This window comes from Pollicipes pollicipes, unplaced genomic scaffold, assembly GCF_011947565.3.
Source record: "Pollicipes pollicipes isolate AB1234 unplaced genomic scaffold, Ppol_2.1 Scaffold_4740;HRSCAF=5597_pilon_pilon_pilon, whole genome shotgun sequence".
NCBI classification, from domain to species: domain Eukaryota; kingdom Metazoa; phylum Arthropoda; class Thecostraca; order Pollicipedomorpha; family Pollicipedidae; genus Pollicipes; species Pollicipes pollicipes.
The window spans coordinates 41,049,867-41,068,042 of NW_023596545.1; the positions used below are offsets into that span (position 1 = coordinate 41,049,867).

An 18,176-nucleotide genomic window follows, 5' to 3' on the forward strand; every position below is an offset into this window, starting at 1 on the left:
TCAGAGAACCGGACGGTTGCGCATGTTTGTCGTACGGCACAAAATTGTTTTCCACCTCCTCTGCATTTCTTCCCTTTGTGTGGTGTTACTGTGCTTGGTCTGCAGAAACCTTCATGAAGGAAGGTTTTACTTGGCAGAACCTTGATGTTGTTGTGCTGGCTACTAGTGTGAAAGAGAACTTTCGTAAATGTCTTCTTGTTGCTGTTGTTTGTTGACGGTATATCATACACTTTCTGCTTTGTCGGACACTTAATCGTGGTTGCGCAAAGGTGTCCGCTAGTAATAAGACTGTTTCTTTTGCTTTTCTTACTTTCCCATTGGTTTACTCAATACGTTGTGCATTATTTGCGTACTAAGTTTATTATAGACTTACGAGAAGGCAGGCTTCTGACACCGTTCCGTTTGCAGTAAGCTGGCAGCACGCGAATATTTGCCAGATGGTTATATGTGTTGTCTACATTGTTTTCATTGCTGACTCTGGGCAATAGCCAAACAGTGCCTTCATTCCGAACCACCATCGCTCGAAGCCCATCGTGTGAAACCATCATTGGGGGTTCTGGGCAGTACTGGAACAGCGGTGCAATGGCTCACAGGTTAAGCGATTATAATTCCTCCTAGTTCCTCATACATTAGGATCCCCAAGGATCCTCCATTTGAAGGAATCGACCGCGCAAGGACGCTGTCGCAATAGTGTTGATTCTGTCTTAGTTTCCCGGCTGCCTTCGAAATCATCCACAACTTTGCCAAACTCCGCCAGGTCCTGGTGACAGTGCTTCACGGAACCTGTGAGGTCAGTCTCGCCCGGAGCTAGCTAGGGCGGATGCCGTTCTGCACCAGACTAGCATTTGAAATCGCCTTGCCTGGAGCTCGGCTTGTTTTGGTGCTTTGAAGGCAGGTCGAGGCAATTCATGCGGCTGCTCAGCGTTCAGGAGATGCATGTGAATGAGCCCGTTGGTCTGATGCACACCTGCTGTGGTTTCGGCGGCTGGCTCCGGCTCGCGGCACTGATAAGGATCACCGCTCTTTGTTCCGAGCACGTGTCTTGGCAAGCCAGCTGTGGGGTGTGCCTGATGGCAACCCTCTGCACATGCACTGTTGAGATCGGATGGCGCCAGTCTCGCCGCGTTCAAAGTGACGATGAAGCGGGCATTGCCGGGCCGTTATCTGTTAGCGAGAATGGTCCCGAGAACGTGGGAGACAGAGGACGACAAAGTTTCCACTTCAGTCTCGAACACGACAACTTGACAACTTTCTCGCGATGCTGGGTTTATATCAGCTGCATCAAGACAGCCTTAGGGAATTGCTACTTGTGTGTGCACTTCAAATTAATTGGGGCACTCACGTCTGTAAGTGTCATCCTGCTCAAATAAGAGGATCTGAACACGTTTTCAACTATTCTTGAGGACCCTGTCAGAGATAATGACTCGTGTCAGCGAAGACTTGGTTCAAATTTCATGCAACTTAAGGGATGGCAGCGGAACAAAAAGACGTTCTCATGTGATAAAGGCGTCGCTTTACATGGTCTGAATGCAGTCTGTATTCTCTTGGGAGCAGTGCCCAGGATACTCAAAGTACCAAACGAACTCAAAGATACTTAATGTACCAGTGCTCGGGGTCATGCTATATTAAAACGGACTCTCCCACGTCGAATTGCTTCCCATGGTAGCACCAGAAGCTGAACCGCCGGCCGCTGTGTCAGGGGAGCTGGTCAGCTATGAAGTGCGGTGACCGAGCACCGGCAGAGACTGCCATACGCCCCTCGCTCGGGCGACTAACACGTAGAAATGGCTTGCACATCACGTGCCCCATATCCAGGGGGCGGATACTTCATGTATCCGAGGGAGCGATGCGCTCCAACTAGGAAAAAGTTGCCGTTACGACGTTGGGTGGTGGTAAAGCGTGAATCTAAATGCGTTCCTTACCCCTGCCGCCAGCCCCGTTCAGTTCCGGTGGGCTCGAGCTCCCCTGCACGCACCGCCACGTGGTTGGAGCATTGCGCGATCTATACACCGCGCAAATCACGCCGTGTTTCAGTGTTGTCTTTGCATTTTAAATGGGCTTCATATCAGCCATGCATGCCACTGTACCTATTAGGTTGCATCCATTCCTCTGCTCAAACATGGCTAGCTACTGTATTTTGTGCGTGTGAATTGGGTCCTTGCTTTGCGTGACGTCGTACGTGCGAGACAGTTTCCAATGGCTTATGCCACTGATCTGGCGCGTAAAGGACGTTGTCTTTCGTGGCGGTCGTGAATTGTGGCAGTTCCCTTGCACACCAGTATTTGTTTTACATGCGCACTATTTCCTTCGCATTATTGCTGCCGCACTGGCCGCAACACCTGGTGGGTATTTTTTAACTGTGTAAATCAAGCAGCAGCATGTGGTTCGTAGCAGCACGGCACAATGCCGATGAATGAGGCGTGGAATACTGCGCGAAGTCAGGATGCTCATAGTAAAAAATCATCACGATGCAACGCTCTGCGATCATATGTTGTGCGCCGAGTTACGAGCTTTGTGAGTAATTGTGGTGTTTTATTATTCGTTTTCTGCCGCCACGCTATACTGGGGAGTATTTTCAGTAACATCGTTGCAAGTACATAAAACTTTTGTGTGTTTGAGGTTGACCTGATTTGTCACTGTGTATGCTGTAATGCGCTTGACGTTGTGTGTTTCTGTCTACATTTGTATGCCCATTATGTGGTTTTTCAGATTTGTTCTACGTTTTCATGCCAGTAATATCTTATGTTTACATTTGTCTGCGCCTGGCTTCGTGCGTTGTTTGCACTGTTGTGGGAGCTGTTGTACGTGCCTTCTTCAAGCTCACGTTTTAACAACATACGTTTTGAACAACGTACGGTTCCATGCACGCAGCCTTGCTTGGTGTGTGCGTGCGTGCATGCATGTATGTACACCTCCCCCTACTAATAAAACCTAATTAAAACTGTCAAGAACACGGGGTGAACGGATTCAAACACCGTACGTGATGTAACGAATACAGCTAAAGTTTCGGCGAGTTTTGTGACCGGGCACCGCGTAAGCTCAGTTAGACCCCGGGACCCAGCGTGCCATTCAGGTGACTGCGCCTGCCACGAGGCAGCCGCGTGTCAGCACGTGACCCGATTTCTCATAAAGCGGCAGCACTGATGCGCGAGTGCCCATGTTTGTCACGGGACGTGCGGTGGTCGCGGCCTGTCGATCGGGGCCGGGGTGTGTCGGCGACGCAGCGCCATCCCAGGAAACGTTCATTAGAGGCGGCCTGGGCGCGGACGAGACCGCTGTCGTTGTTTCGGTGCCGCCCGTCTGGTGACGTCGAGTCGGCGGCGTCCGTCCGGGATCACTGGGTCTGGTGCGATCACGCGCGGCGCGCGGCGGCACGCTCTGGGCGGCGCTGGGGTGATATATGATGTCCGGTGGGCTGGACTGCGGCGTTGGAGGATGTCTGGTGAGCGGGGGGAGGGGGGAGGGGGAGGGGGGGGGGGGGGGCTGTGACGTTGCGTGCTGTCTGGTGGCTGTGGACTTGTGTGACGTCTGGCGAGGAGGCCTGTGACGTGTGGTGTCTGGCGAGGAGGCCTGTGACGTTATGTGGTGTCTGGTGAGCAGGCCGTGCCTGTTTGTGACGGATGTCGCGGGCAAGTCCTGCGTGACGGTATGTGGCGTGTGTGACTGTGATGCATTTCGCCACCAGGTTTGGGATAATGGTATATGTGATGGCATGTGTCATCGCCATGAGTCGTCGCCAGGGTCGCTTTGGTCGTTCATGTTGTGTGGGACGGCATGTAACGTGAAACAGCATACAACGCGTCACAGCACACAACGAATGACGCCACCTGGAACCTGCGCGGCGGCGTGTGGCTTGCGTTGTCGCCAATGCCGCTGCGACGCTATGTGGCGCTTGTGATGATGTGTGACGTGCCACCGCCAGGTCGCTGTGATGTGATGTGACTGGTGTGCCAGTATGTGACTTGCAGGGCCGCCATGGCCTGTCGGGGTCAACGTAACGATATGTGACGCATGTCATGGTGCGTGGCACACTACCGTCAGGGCACCCGCCACAGCCGTAGCGTGCGCGTCACAATGTGACGCATGCCTTCGCCGGGGCATGCGACGGAATGTGCCGCTGGGTGTGTGTGCCGCGCACGTCACGGTGTGTGACCTGTGTGCCGCTGGGGCCGCATGGCAACGTGCCATGTGTGACGGCCTGTGACGCGCGTTTGGCCGCCAGGTCCCGTGTACGCCGAGGAGTGTGACTGTCCGCTGGAGTCGCTGGACGACTGGCTGACGGCGGCCGCCTGTCCGGCCAGCTATCGCCAAATCGACCGCGACCTGGAGAAGTACCTGACGGTTGACTTCGACGGCGTGCTCTCGGCCGCCACGCAGAGGTTCTCACATGCCGGCAGCCAGAGCTTCTGCAATTACGTCGTCAAGGATAATCAGGTGTGAAGACAGTCGAGTTTGGGCGACGAGTGGGGCTGTTTGTTGCCGTTCGACGGAGGCATTTGTTTGAGCGCGTATCGTGATTCTCGGAGCTGTTTTGACGGCCCTTAACCATTGAACGCCGTCCCCGGCATTACCATGCAAATGAGATGCGCTGCGAGCATACATTAACGTTGTGAGTGGTTAAGCTTCCCCCGTGTTGCGAATTTGCAGATCGCTGCAGAAGTAGTGTGTAAGCTTTTGCGAGGGTCTGAAGGGCCGCACCCCGGGTAACTCGTTAGGTATTACCTTACGCCGTGGCAAAGACACCTATCCATCGCCACCGGCCTGTGCGCTCAGAAACAGCCTCGACGCTCAGAAACGGCCGCTCCACCTTTCCCTGCTGCCCTCCACCGCGTGCCCTAACAACCACCACCCGCCCTCGCAGGTGTACCGGCGCTGCTACGGCAAGTACGTGGGCTTCAACATCTTCATGGACGCGATTTTGCTGTCGCTGGCGCGGAAGGCGCGCCTGCCGGACATGGAGCTGCTGGTGAACCTGGGCGACTGGCCCCTGGTGAAGAGTGCGGAGCCGCCTTCGCTGCCCATGTTCAGCTGGTGCGGCTCGACCGAGACGGACGACATTGTGATGCCAACTTACGAGCTGACCGAGGCTTCCGTCGAGTGCATGGGAAGGTGAGGGGACGGGGCGGAGCGAGGGGGTGGGGGTTGAACGTACCATTGCCGCACCACACGGCACCAGCATCGCGTGGAAGAAAAGGGTAGACACCGATCAGAGATCATGTTTCTTTGAAGGTTTGCCGAAGTTTTTCCCGGTGGCCGTGGGTGGCTTCCGTGGCGTTCCCAAATAACGAGAACGCACACCAGCGGAAAACGGTAGCACATAACACTCTGAAGGATCCCAAGTAACGGGAGTACACACTAGCGGAAAACGGTAGCACGTGACATTTGAGGAAGCTAGGTACCGCACCACCGGTTAGCCCCGTCGACTCTATCAAGAGGAACCGCGGTGATGTGTCTCGGTATTGTTGATCGAGGGGGGGGGGGGGGGGGTCGAGGCAGCTCTGTACTCAGATGCTGTTTCCGAGAAACGGAGCTCAGGTCTGCGCGGTAACACCAGCAGCCCAGCCGCAGGAGTTCGTGGGCGCTCATCGGCGCCGAAGCGCCGTCTGCAGCTAGGAGCGGCGGGGAGAGCAGCTCTCGGCGGCGCGGCTGACGCCAGTTACCATTTCTGCTGGTTTTGTTACACATGTTTAGGCCTGTAATGATGGTCTAGGAATGGTTTTAGGGCCTGATTCAGCAAAAAGGGGAAATTGTTTTGAATCGCACGGTGAGTTATGTCATCATCAAATCAATAGATCTGACCAATTGATTACTAGAGATGTGCCATATATCTCACGCAGGCAGTGTGATTGGATGGGATTTTCAGTAAAAACACCTCAAATGACGTGAGTTTTTTTCGTGCTACGTTCACTGCCTTTGTTCAGTGTTCAGCTCGTATTTTTGTGATAGAGAAACATGAGCCGCGTTTTATGCAACATTTTCCCTTGTAGTCCTAGCAAATGGCGGTGTGCGCCGCAGTTGCACACCCATCTTATCATTATAAATTTGTCCAAAATGTTGACAAACATGATTCTTTTGTTAGCATTAAGGTGCATTGTGCAATTGCCAAATCGGTAACAAATTGGGGCGTGGCCATCTTTTCCCCCGTGACATACGTTGAGTAATTTAAAATCACAGTGCGTCTGCATGACAAACGTCATGTCTTGCGCGTACCAACGATTTGGCCCTCTGTAAGCGATGTTTCCCGTTCTCTGTGTATCACGAGCAGACCTTTTTTGTTTTTGTTGCGCGCTGTGTGCGGGGGTTTTCATTGTGTGTGGAACTAGGGAGGACAACTTTTAGGTGGCGTAGGATAGTCTAGGGAGGTGAAGGCGAGAGTTGAGTGTGGGGCAAACTGAGAGTAAGAATTTTGAGCTAGGTCATGCAAATGTATTGTGTATAAATTCACAGCACCCCTTTCAGTTTTGGCAAATGTTTGAGTACACCGTGCTGTTTTTTCACTATGTGACGTCATCATTTCATTCCGCTTCGCCTCCGCTGAGAGCAATTTTTGTTTTTTCCGTTTATATTTCGGGAGACTGCACCACTTTCACGCCAAAAGCACCACAAAATCCGCAACTTTCCAAACTGGTTCCGCTCCCAGCATGGTTTACGGGCAATATTGGATAAAAGTCCAAACTGGATGTAAATTCCTTCCTATAACATCACAGTTGGCAGCAGATAGAGATGGAATGAGAGACGGCTGTGTCGTGTTTTACGACCCGCTGATCATGCGGACATGCCGCCCAAAAATGCCGGACATGCCGTCTTGAAAACGCACGGAAGATGTTCTGAAGGAACATGTCACGGAAGCTGCTCAGCCGTCTGGTGTAGGGTAGAGGCTTGGCTTACCTTACACAGGATACCAAGGGTAGGAAAGTGGCGCGATGAGAAACGACATAGGCGCATTACTGCAGCTTCAGAATCACCTTTACATAATATTGGTCTTCGCTTCGTCGTTCAGTTTCTGGGTACTGTGTGTTTCATGATAACAAAGTCTTCGCTTGTTTTCATAAATGTTTGCATTGACACATCAGTGGACGTATTTCCAGTGTCAATTACCTCGTTGCACATTTAAGCAAGATTTCGAGCTTTGGTGGATCCCTGGGCGTACGAGATAGCGCACACGGTAATTCATTAAGTTTGTTTGAGGTACTAGATTAAATGCTCTCATCGTATTCGTAGGTCGCCTGCCAGCTGTTCGCTTAATTACAGTTCATTGTAGTGTCCTGTTTAGCAGCCCAAGTTTCAGAGTGACCTAATTAGATCATGTTGCTGCTGGATCAGTACACATCCCCGCAAGGAACCCCGTTTGTCACCGCCCTGTTATTCGCCTTCGATTGGGGCCTCTGAGCTGGGGCCCTTCTCGCCCGGTGGTCGGAATGCGAGCGGCACCACGTGGCCTCTCCTTGGCCACCCATCGCTCTTCGATCGGCAGCGTGCGAGCAGGAGCCCCCAGCCTCAGTTCGGTGTAGCGTGCTGAGTGGGCGGAAAAGTTTGACTTTTTTAAACGAGGGTTATAAACAGCGGCTCCGCAGGAGTGAAAATCCTCCATCAAACTGTGGCGGTTATATTTCAAGCGTGATATTTCCCTCTCGTTAAAAGTTGCCCCAGTTCAGAGGTAGCACGGGTCTACTCCGGGACTGACAGAGCACACGGCGCTCTCCCGCCCGAGCCGCCGGCGGCTGAGCCCGCGATCTTCCCGCAACCTCCGCCCTCCGCCCGGCCGACGTCCGTGACCCCCTCGCGCCCTCTGACCGCCGCCCGGTCGACGTCCGTGACCCCCCCGCGACCTCTGACCGCCGCCCGGCCGACGTCCGTGACCCCCCGCGACCTCTGACCGCCGCCCGCCCCGCGCCCGTGACCCTCCCAGGACCTCTGACCGCCGCCCACCCGGCGTCCGTGACCGGACCGTGGCGGCCACTGTCGCCAGCCCGGTGCGAGCCCAATGAGGCCTATTGGCGGCGCCGCGGGCGGCAGCCGGTTGGCAGACCGGCGACGACGCACGTCCGCCGCCGCCGCGGCGCGTAGGCGCCCCGTGGCTTCTTTCCTTGCCGGTGACGTCATTGGAGCTGAGTGGCGCCGACGTCAGGTGCAGCCAGCCGGGGAGTCCCGTCTGAGGGCTCTTACCCTCCGGCGTCGAATCGAATGTCGCCACAGCCAGCGCGGCGCCCCCCCCCCCCCCCGAAGCTGTTAACGGCGGCTGAGGCGTACCTTGAAAAGGTGCCTTGGTACCTCAAGGTACCTTGAGACACTCTTTCCGGCGAGTTGAGTGCCAGAGTGATACGTTTAGAGAGTAAAAAAGATACAATCATGCGGCTTGCTGGAAATGACTATTACCGACCAGCGACTTGAGGTCTGTTAATGATGATACGTGCATTCTCACTGGTTTAAGTCTGTGAAAACACGTCGTGGAGACTCCAGAAGCAATGGGAAGGAGCCAGGGAGCTATATGGCTCAGTCAAAAAGCGTAAAACTTCGGTGAAGAAACCACATATAATGCCATTGAAAAAGACAATATCAGAGACGGGGCCTAACACCTTGTGCGGTGAGCTGATTTTGAAAAGGCGATTGCCCTCAGCTTGCATTGATCCCACGCATTCTACCACAACGCCCAGAAGGCTAATACCTTGACAACGCGCCAGACGCAGCGCAGGGAAATGCAGTAGCTGCACGCTATAGCCAGGCTCTGCGCTACCGGAGCGTGGCGTTAAGACGCTCAGAGTATGGTCTGAGTGTCACCGTGATGCGAACGAAGTGCGACGGGAATAAGGCACGACCGGAATGTGGCCGGAGAATAACTTAAGTGTGGTCGGAGCATTGGCGGAGTGCGGTCGGAATGTGGTGTACGTGCAGCTCGACTGTGACCGGAGTGTGAGCGGGGTACAGAGGCGCGGCCAGGATTTGCGGCAGAAGGCAGGGGTTACCATGATTTGCAACATTGTTTTTCTAGCGATTCCCAGCCCCTCAACAGTACCCACACATTGTGAACAGACCGATAGTCCCCACGCACGCTAATAGATACAGTGCTTGACATGTCGATCAGCTGTCGATGTTGGCTGGCCCTGGTGGCGTAAGCAATTGTCTCCACTGCGCCATTACGCGTTCACTCGGTTCTCCGCTGACCTTGTCACTGAGTTGCGACTGCTGGGCTCGATATGTCCTTGGTAGTCTAAGAGATTTAAATCTTAAATGGTTATCGTGATCACCAGATTACGGAGTTATCATCAGTAACGCTATGGTAAAAACTGTGCTCGAACCGGGGTGGAGAGGGGGAAGGGGGTGCTGAACTCTACGACTCCCTTCCCGCCTGGCTGCGCCGCTTCCTGGGTATGACCGCGAGTGTTTCAGTGTTGGGCCACTTGGATCAGTTTTTGTTTTTTGGATTGGAGCCCTTTCGACCAGAAATGGTCGCGTCAGGGCTATAGAATGAAGGAAAATGATAAACGGTGGGGCAGACTTGTATGCGCATGGGGGGGGGGGGGGGGGCAACCGCTAAGCTTTAACCCGCGATGCGCCCTGGGTAGCCAGTCGGGGTTCCCCTTCTCACGGGCGGGTTGTCACGAAGATGCGGGATGAAGCAAGATTAAAATAAGAGAGGCGGATGAGGCCACTTGGGAGGTAGGGAATAGGGATGTTAATATTTGTCTTTGGGGTTCACTGCCTGTTGTCCCTCCCCTTGCTCAAAATCGTCCAATCAGCGTCGGGGAGGGCGGCAGTCAATCTAGCGTCTAAGCGTCCCAGGCTTAACAAATGGGCCCGGCAGGTCAGATGTGTGGGTTTGGGGTCAAAGGGCAACGGATTAGCGCCAACGAATTGCCTGCGGGGGCCGTCTGAGAGCCAGAGCTCTGGTAGCATGAAGTTATATTTACACCCTGGACAACCTCCTGGGTGAATTTAGGAAAGCCAGTGACCGTAGCGTGACTGGCGTGTGACCCGGGAGCCGGGCCTGCCGCCGGAGCATGACATCAGCCGCCGCGTTTCAGGGTCACGCTGGACATGCTGTCTGTGCAAAGCCGCGAGCCGGTGCCCTGGCACCAGAAGCGGAACGCCAGCTTCTGGCGGGGTCGCGACTCGCGGCGCGAGCGACTGCGGCTGGTCGAGCTCGCGCGACAGCGGCCAGACCTCATCGACGCCGCGCTCACCCACTTCTTCTTCTTCAAGGCCGAGGAGAAGGAGTACGGCCCCACCCAGCCGCGCGTCTCGTTCTTCGAGTTCTTCCAGGTGAGGCCTCAGCTGCTGGCTGACGGGCGCCGCCGTGTCGCGGGGAGGGATGGCGCTGTCGAGCCTGTCTGCCGGCCACGGGGTGGGATGACTCGCGAGGTGAAGTCACCGTGAACGTGATGCAGCCTCACGGCGTCACGAGGCAAGCGACAGGATTTTTGGACCTGTGGCGTCTGACCAGAGCGGCATGTCGCTGGTGGGTCTCGCTGGCGTGATAGGTGTACTTTATCACCGATGAGATAGCAAGGCTCCGCGGTGACCAGTCCCTGGATCAACGAAATCTGAGGACGAAAAAGTGGGAGACTTGGTATCTGGCTGTTTGTGGTCATTCCTCGTTTCGGATATCTCGGGAGCTGCATACTTATTTGATACGTTGTTTGTGTTGCTCGAATGACAATTTGTAAGCCAACTGCAGCGGGCAAAAAAGCACGTCCTAGCACTGAGTCTAGTCATTTTGAGAGCTTTAGCCGTCGTGTCAAACTCAGGACAGCAATGACACCCTCGAGCTGAGAACGCCTCAACAGCATTGCACTTATTTCCTAGTGGGCATGGAATGGGCTCAGGAATCAATCAAATCTAAAAGCTCAAAGTTGGCCTATTTCCCTCTACTTAGGTAGTCGTAGCAGGAACTGAGTCGAGCTGCTGGAAATCTGTGGACCGCTTCGTATGGAAAAGTGAATGTATTTTTGCCTGCTGAAGATATTCCATTTGGTTCACATTCATGATAAGTAGCCTATGAACTATCCAACCTCCGACGAAACATGGTTGTACCCTCTGGTAACCTTCCAATACGGCTACTGAAGGGGTTTTGTGTAGGGCTGGCACTACCACGGACATATCTTCCCGCGATTGCTTAAAGAGGACAAGGTCACATCCTTTTCAAAGATGGAAACCATCACAACAGTTCCAAAGAAAGCAAACCTTGAATTCGCCGGAAGGCCTGCAGCCTCCGAGACTCATATCAACGTTTGGGAAAGTTTTCCAACAGTTCATTGTCCCTACGTTCTGGCGGAGACACAGCCGCAAACAGATGAGGCCAGTACGGGAATGGAAAAGGAGCTTCAACATCGGCCTGCTTGATCAGATTACGGCACTACTCCTTGGGATGAAAAAGCATGATCAATGCTGTTTGCAGTTTGCATGATTTCAAGAATAGTTTTGACCTCGTTCATCATGCAGCGGTAATACAGAATATGCTTAACATGTGACTTCGTTCTGACCATGCAAAGTAGATATTCTCATTTCTCCAGGATCGAAACCGGGGGGGGGGGGGGGGGGGTAAAGATACCGCATGAAATGACTAGCAGTTGCGTTTTGAAATAACTTGGTGGACCCGCAGGCTCCCTTAGTCTGGTTGCCTTCATAGCCATGACCAGTGGTGGCGCTGTTGAAACATCGTTTGAAATATGCGCAAGGTCTCTCTCACACGCGGTTACCAAGCATGTCCAGTCGACCGAGTAGGGGAGCGTAGCCAGCTGCGGGACCGGACTGATTAGGTCCGTGGATGGGTAGCTGCAGATATGATAACGCTTTATGCTGATAACTGTCAGACCACGCATTTTGTCACTATCAAGACACCATTGATGCTCCTGGCCGTAATCAGTGGGACCAGCTCACCAACCGCTGCCAGTTTTAACACGCGCCCGGGTGGCCGGTTGAATACCCGTCGCTCGTGTGGGGGTCGATTTGACTCCTGAGATCTCAAGAACCAAGATAGCTAGGCCAAAGCTCACGGGGTGAGTTTGCCTGCATGTGAACTCCCTTCGTTTTAACTTCGGGCTCCTGGGTCATGACCTTAGGGTCTCTTGAGGTTGAACAAGGTCAAACTCCAAATTGATTTCCAAAGTGCCCCCGGACCCCCTCGTGTAACCGCCCTGAACACAGACCCGTTTCAAACTCAAGGTCATTGGTGTTCAGGCGGCCAGAAACAGGGAGATTTCTCGTATTTTGACACTGAGATAGGCGTCAGGGATTACGTTGGGCGGAATGTTCCTGAAAACGGAATCTTGGCACGGATTTTTCAGGTCAGTGAGGTACTTTGACCTATAAGTTCATGGAACATGCCTGTTTTCACTGTCATGAATACATTTGAAATGAGCACCAGAAACCACTTCATAAAGGAAGGCTCGAGTAAAAAAGCAGGTTAGTTTTGGCCTCGGTATGGCCTTGATACCAGATCCTAGGTCAGCGGGATCTGTTTTGCTCCTAACTTTTATTGGTTTATTGCCTAAGAAGCTATTCCAGAAAGGTATTATTTTAGCACTCCGTTGTGGCATTAGATTAAACGATTCACAGAAATGGCCTTCGCCACGGCCTTACTTTGAACTGCCATAGGTCAGCGATGTTACAAGATACAACATTTTTCGTTTACCACAAGATCTGTTATTCCATTACTTACATTTTGCAAAGTTCGACGTGGTTACGCCACACCGTCTGAAAATGTTTGATACATATTTGGGGGGAGGGGGTAAATTGACCCCTTAGCGCGTATTAGACTTCTTGGATAGCAATGTCTAGTGAATGGTCTCGGCAAGCACATGTGAATGCAGTTGTGAAAAGCGATTCCAAGGCCTTATATGAATGCCGCGTTACGGACATATTCCGTCCATCTCAAGATGAAGTGATCAATATCGACACCTCGTATGTTCGACCTTTGCTTGAATACTTTGCGGCTGTTTTTCGTGCAGTGTTCATCACCCACCAAGCCAGACAAATGATGGTAGCACGAGCTAGCACGCATTCCTATTATGACAGTGATGTATTCCGCAAATCAAACACCTTGTTAGTTCCCTTACAATCTGAATAGATGGCGTTGTGAATGGCGCTGGCCGACACATGCAGCAGCTGCGGCTGTATGGCGCCATATGCCATCCAACCCGACAGGACGGGCAGGTGCCGCGGGGAATCGAAACCCGCACCTCCGATTACCAGACGCGGGACTCAACCACCGCGCTCCAGGCACCCGTAATAATTGTAACTCATATATCTGTGATAAGCCCATTAGGTTCGAATTCAGGGTTAAGGTAATATGACCGCGTATAGGACCGATGCATGAAATTAATTTCTTAATAGGTCTGCAACATTTTCAGCCCGGATCGGAGTGCGCTCAAAATACGCTGCGCTACTCGGAGTATCAGTTTGAATAAATCACTTGTGCTGCGGGTTAGAATGCTATGTGACGTGGCTTACTCATCTGTCCAGCACATGTGTGCTCCTGTCGCCAGAAAGAAACAGCACGTGGTTTCTAGCGTCTGCCCGGAGGGCTTGGGGGGGGGGAGGGGGCCTTAACGAATTGAGTTGAGCGTACACAAGAAGCAGGGAAATAATTCAATACTTACAACGCGGCTCGGCGCGCGTCATGTCACATTTGTTTATAGCGTGCTCGTGGAAGATGGAGTACGCCATGTGTTTTCAGAAAGGCCACCTTCCAAGTACCACTCACTTGAGGTAGTCTGTATGCATAGCCGCCTTTTCGCTGGAAAGCTGTACTCTGGACGCGGTCGTGACAACGATTGGGAGCAGGCCGGTGCATTGCGGCGCAGCGTAGCGCGCAGGGGCACGGCAGCGGCCGCGCGGCGCGAGTAGCTGGCTGAAAAACCGCCAGCTGAGACAGGAGCGCGCAGGCGCGAGAAGAAAATGTGTTGAAGAGTGTTGCGAAGTCTGGAAGTGATCTAACTGGAAGCCAGTTAACGTTTGTCATCGGGGTTGAGTCATATTATTTTGAGGTTTTAGGAACATTGGCCGATTATTTGGGCCGGTGATATGTTTGTACGTTTGTGCCGTGCCTTTGTGCGTTTGCGTTATAATTATTTTCGGCATTGCTTTTACATTCGGCGCGTTAAGGTTTGGCGACTCAAATGCGTTACGAGACCCACGTCCAAAGATGGTATGTGTGGAAAAATGTTCATGGGACTCCGCAGGCCCCATGATTGCTGCGACACTGCGCGTGCAACGATTATTCCTGAAATCAACGCCATGAGGTCTTTGGAAAGGCGTTGTCACCGGATATGTCTTACACACATCTCGTTCTACTGATCTCGGATGGTAAATGACAACCTGGCGTGAGATTAAGGTGCGCCAAATGCAGATCTACATTTGTGTCTTATTTTCACGGTAAAACGAATCGTCCAGACCATCACCGAAACCCAGACGTATTGTGAACGTAAGAGGGGTCTGGCAAGCTTCAGACAGTGTTTTTGTTTCTGCCCAGAACTGCGTTTACGGTAAAGCCGGTGATGTGCTGGTGCCTCGAACGATCCGAGCGAATCTGGGGACGATCGTGACGCCCAGGGATGATCAGTGTTCGCACATTGGCGTTTCAGTGCGTTCAAGATAGTCGGGGGTCATGGCCACTATCAAGGGGAGAATTTACAACTGAGGTTTTCTGGAGACGGAGGTCGAGATGCCTGGTGGATGGTGAAACCGCCATTTAAAGGCTTACAGGCATAATATTGATTAACACACGTGTGAGGTGTGTGGAAACTTTCTGGCGTCAGGCTTGGGTAGGTACAACCACCACAGCAATGACGTCCCCTCGCGCTCCAGTGCGTCTTATTTCTCGGGGTTAACTCTAAAACCTTGAATTGTAGCGCTGCACAAAGCTGTTGTGCGGGACGGTCCTGACCCGGGCGCATGCCCTCGGCAGCAGACGGGTCAGAGGGCTGGAGGGATTGATGGCCGGCTATTTCATTTGACGGTTTGGCAGTGAAGCCTGTCGGGAATCGAAGTGAGCGGAAGAGGCTGCCGTGATGTCGGTGCTGATTGCAAGTCACGCGAGAGGGTGGTAGTATACATCGCCTTTTGGCTTTGATTCGTGGAGATACGAAAAAACGAAGGAATCGGTAACGGCATTTGATTTGCTACGTTTAGTCCTAACCTTTTGACTGGATACATTTATGGGATCAGCGCCCACGCTAAGTGGTGCTTGTTGCGCGAACTCTGAAACCACCATCCGATGCGATGAGGGCTTAACGTGCTGCAAACGCCTGGGACTGCATGCCCTTTCCTTAGGGTAGGATCCTCTGACGTCACCTGATCTTTACCGCACCGGCCGCTACCGGTCACAGTTGATGCTGACCAGAGCCAGTTAACGAGCGCGTAATTCGGCTCGAACGCCTTTCGCCACCAGTAGTGAAATCGGAGTGCAGGCGCAGGCTTTGCACGTTTTTGAAGATATTGCAGGCTTTGCGCAGCCCTTGGGAATGCCGGCTTCCACCGTGTAAAGTTATACCGTTGACCCGGAGCTCCCGATCGAATGGTGGTGTCGGAGCGTACGCAACAAGCACCACTTCAGGGGAATGCTCCACATTTGAAGATGCTAAAGTAAACATCAGATATCATCAAATAAGCTCACTTGTAACTATAAGTGTACTTTTAAGCAGAAAAACTACCATAGAGATCACGACTTTTCCGTTAAATAAATTGCTCCGCGATACGTCATTGTTTGATTACGTCATCGTACATTGCCGCTGGCTGAGAGCCGATTGACGGCCGATATGTCTGCAAGTCATACTCACGAACGCTAAATATATACGACTCGACAATTATATTCTTATTGTCATTGATCGCCGAATGACTAATTGAATAGCAGAATTTGAATGACGTTATTGGGACGTCATGGATGCCTGTATGACCTTGAAATAGTCTCCGAAATATTTTGCACATCTTTGCGGGCGTGTAGCTCACAAACGAGGGGGCTTAGGTCTTGAAAGGACAGGGCTGTGAACTGCGTCCAATGATTCTCAAGATGGCTACTTCAGTTCAGAATCCCATACAAATGTGGAACACTCCCTTTGATAAAAGACGATGGTCCCAGAAATGTGTCCATTCAGAAGCTGTGGACCAAATCTTTAAAAAATGAAACTACAAATCCAAACAGATTCCTTTGTTTTTATTTCGTGCATCTCGCCGAATTAAAGCTAACAAGTGATGTTGTATGCCTGCCACTGCCTCGCGTGACATGCGAACAGAAGCGACAGCACAGCCGCTTCTTCCGCTGACTTCGATTCCCGACGGGAATTGTTTTATAACTTGCGTGTATTATTTGAAATACGCGGTACACGCGTATGCCTCATTTTAAGTTATGCTTTGAGGGCGAGCTTCAATAGCAATGAAATTGGACCTTGTTTTTTAATCAGATACAGGCTTTCCGAACTTATTTTTAATTAAATGCGTGCGTTCCAAATCACAGCAGCAGTAAAAAGCAGAAGCCTTCAACCGTTGCGGTATATATCTCGTAAGCTACCTTTTTGATGAAAACATTTAGCAGTTCTGTCGGAGATGTTGAGACACGCACATGGCTTGCCTCCGTTGAATACATTGAACTGATAACTGGGTGAACAGAGCTATGTTGAGTCCAGTAAATTCGTATCGTAAGGACGCCGCTTGTAATTTAATGTGACGCAGTTTGCCGGGCTAAGAATATATAGTGCAAAATTATGCATGAAACCCTCCGGTTGCCAAATCGCTCTTTTTCAGCTGCCAAATTGAACGGATTCCTGCTGGCAAAAACCACCGTTCTCCCGAGAGAATGGAATAGCTGATCGCCACTCTAAGCTGAATGAGGCAGCTGAATAGCCAGGAGGCGTCGGCTTGAAAGTGGCACTGTTGTCGGCGTTTTCGTCACTCTGTAAAACAGTAGAATGCGATAAAAACCTGCCAAAACTGGTACGCAAGTCGTCATGCAAGAGCCCGAGATGCGCCGCGAGTTCACCTTTAGCAGGGAATATTCAGGTGTCGAAATGCTGGAGCGCTGCAGTTTATCAGGAACCGTGGCCAAGGACGCGCTGACGTCAGCGTCGTGACGACAACTGTGCTGATTTTGTGTCAGCGGCTAGTGACAGGGTACTGGAGTGTGATAGCTGAATGTGTGTACCCACACAATGAATTGTTTAAGAAAAAGTAGCCTATCTTATGATCAGGGAGTTGCGTTTTCCATGTTACGTTCAAGGCCGATTCTGCGCAACCATCTGTGATTTTCTGTCCTGCATTTCGTCGGTGGGGCCGAGATTGGTAAGAAACCCTCTATGGGAACTGAAGGTTCAATGGGAAAATGAATCAATTGAAGGAGTACCAGAAAATGTTTCGGCTTTATGGTAATTTGGTCTATGCACTTCACAGTAAGGGGATTTTCTTAAAGATGTAAATCTGGTGGTACAACAACTTGTTCGATACACCCTCCAACATCTAGAACCCGACCTTTTTCTGGGAAACGAGTGATAGGTAATCCGGCTGTTCCGTGGCAATCTTCGTCTTATTGGCGGTCCATTTTGAGCTATGCCTTAAAACTCCATTTGCCATGTCCGATAACAAATTCGCACGCGGCATTTCACGGTGTCCTAGCTGTTTCTGATCGTCCACCGGTTGGTGCCCACTTGCGATGCGTCGTAACGCAGCCAACGCGGTGTTGCGCCTAGCCGGGTTCTTACCTCGGCTTTACCAGAGTTCTTCACTCGCAGACGGTTCCCATTTCCGTGTTAAAATTTGTCCGCATGTTTTGGCGAGAAAACTAATTCAGTGATGGCTTCTGAACGCGTGACGCTTGAGCTACCGCGATTCGTCGTGCGGTTTGATGTTCCAAAGCATGACCTTCGTATTAGTGCACTGTTCATCAGCATGCGCTGTTGTGTAGCTGTCGTGAGAGGTCTTAGCGGACGGCTGTTCATCAGCTAATGGTGTTGACGTGGCTGGTGACCGGGGGATAACGTGAAGTCGGCGAACTAAAGTCGTAACTGCTCCATTGAGAACCAAAACACACAACTTGGCTGCCGTCGGCTGCGTATCGCTGGAGTGGTCAGTTATGGCTGACCCCCGTGTCCCGGAATATCAAATATTTTGTTTGGATGACGGTCCGCTGCGAACAGCGGCGTTTCTGCGCGGAAAGCCGTGTAACCGCGCGTCTCGTCACTCTCCTCGAC

The 18,176-nt window shown here is 52.1% G+C and overlaps 1 protein-coding gene across 3 annotated transcripts in view; it reads left to right on the forward strand.

Moving 5' to 3' along the window:
- The window catches only part of LOC119098633 (protein O-glucosyltransferase 2), a 53,998-nt gene that overhangs the window by 4,351 nt on the left and 31,471 nt on the right, over positions 1–18,176 (forward strand). For all 3 annotated transcript variants that reach the window (XR_005094275.1, XM_037221603.1, XM_037221604.1), the window contains exons 4-6: positions 4,223–4,434; positions 4,862–5,109; positions 10,023–10,260. Coding sequence is in view for 2 of the 3 variants with exons in the window: in XM_037221603.1 (XP_037077498.1) it covers positions 4,223–4,434; positions 4,862–5,109; positions 10,023–10,260 (698 nt within the window). In the remaining variant the exon portion in view is untranslated. The remainder of the gene's footprint in view (positions 1–4,222; positions 4,435–4,861; positions 5,110–10,022; positions 10,261–18,176) is intronic.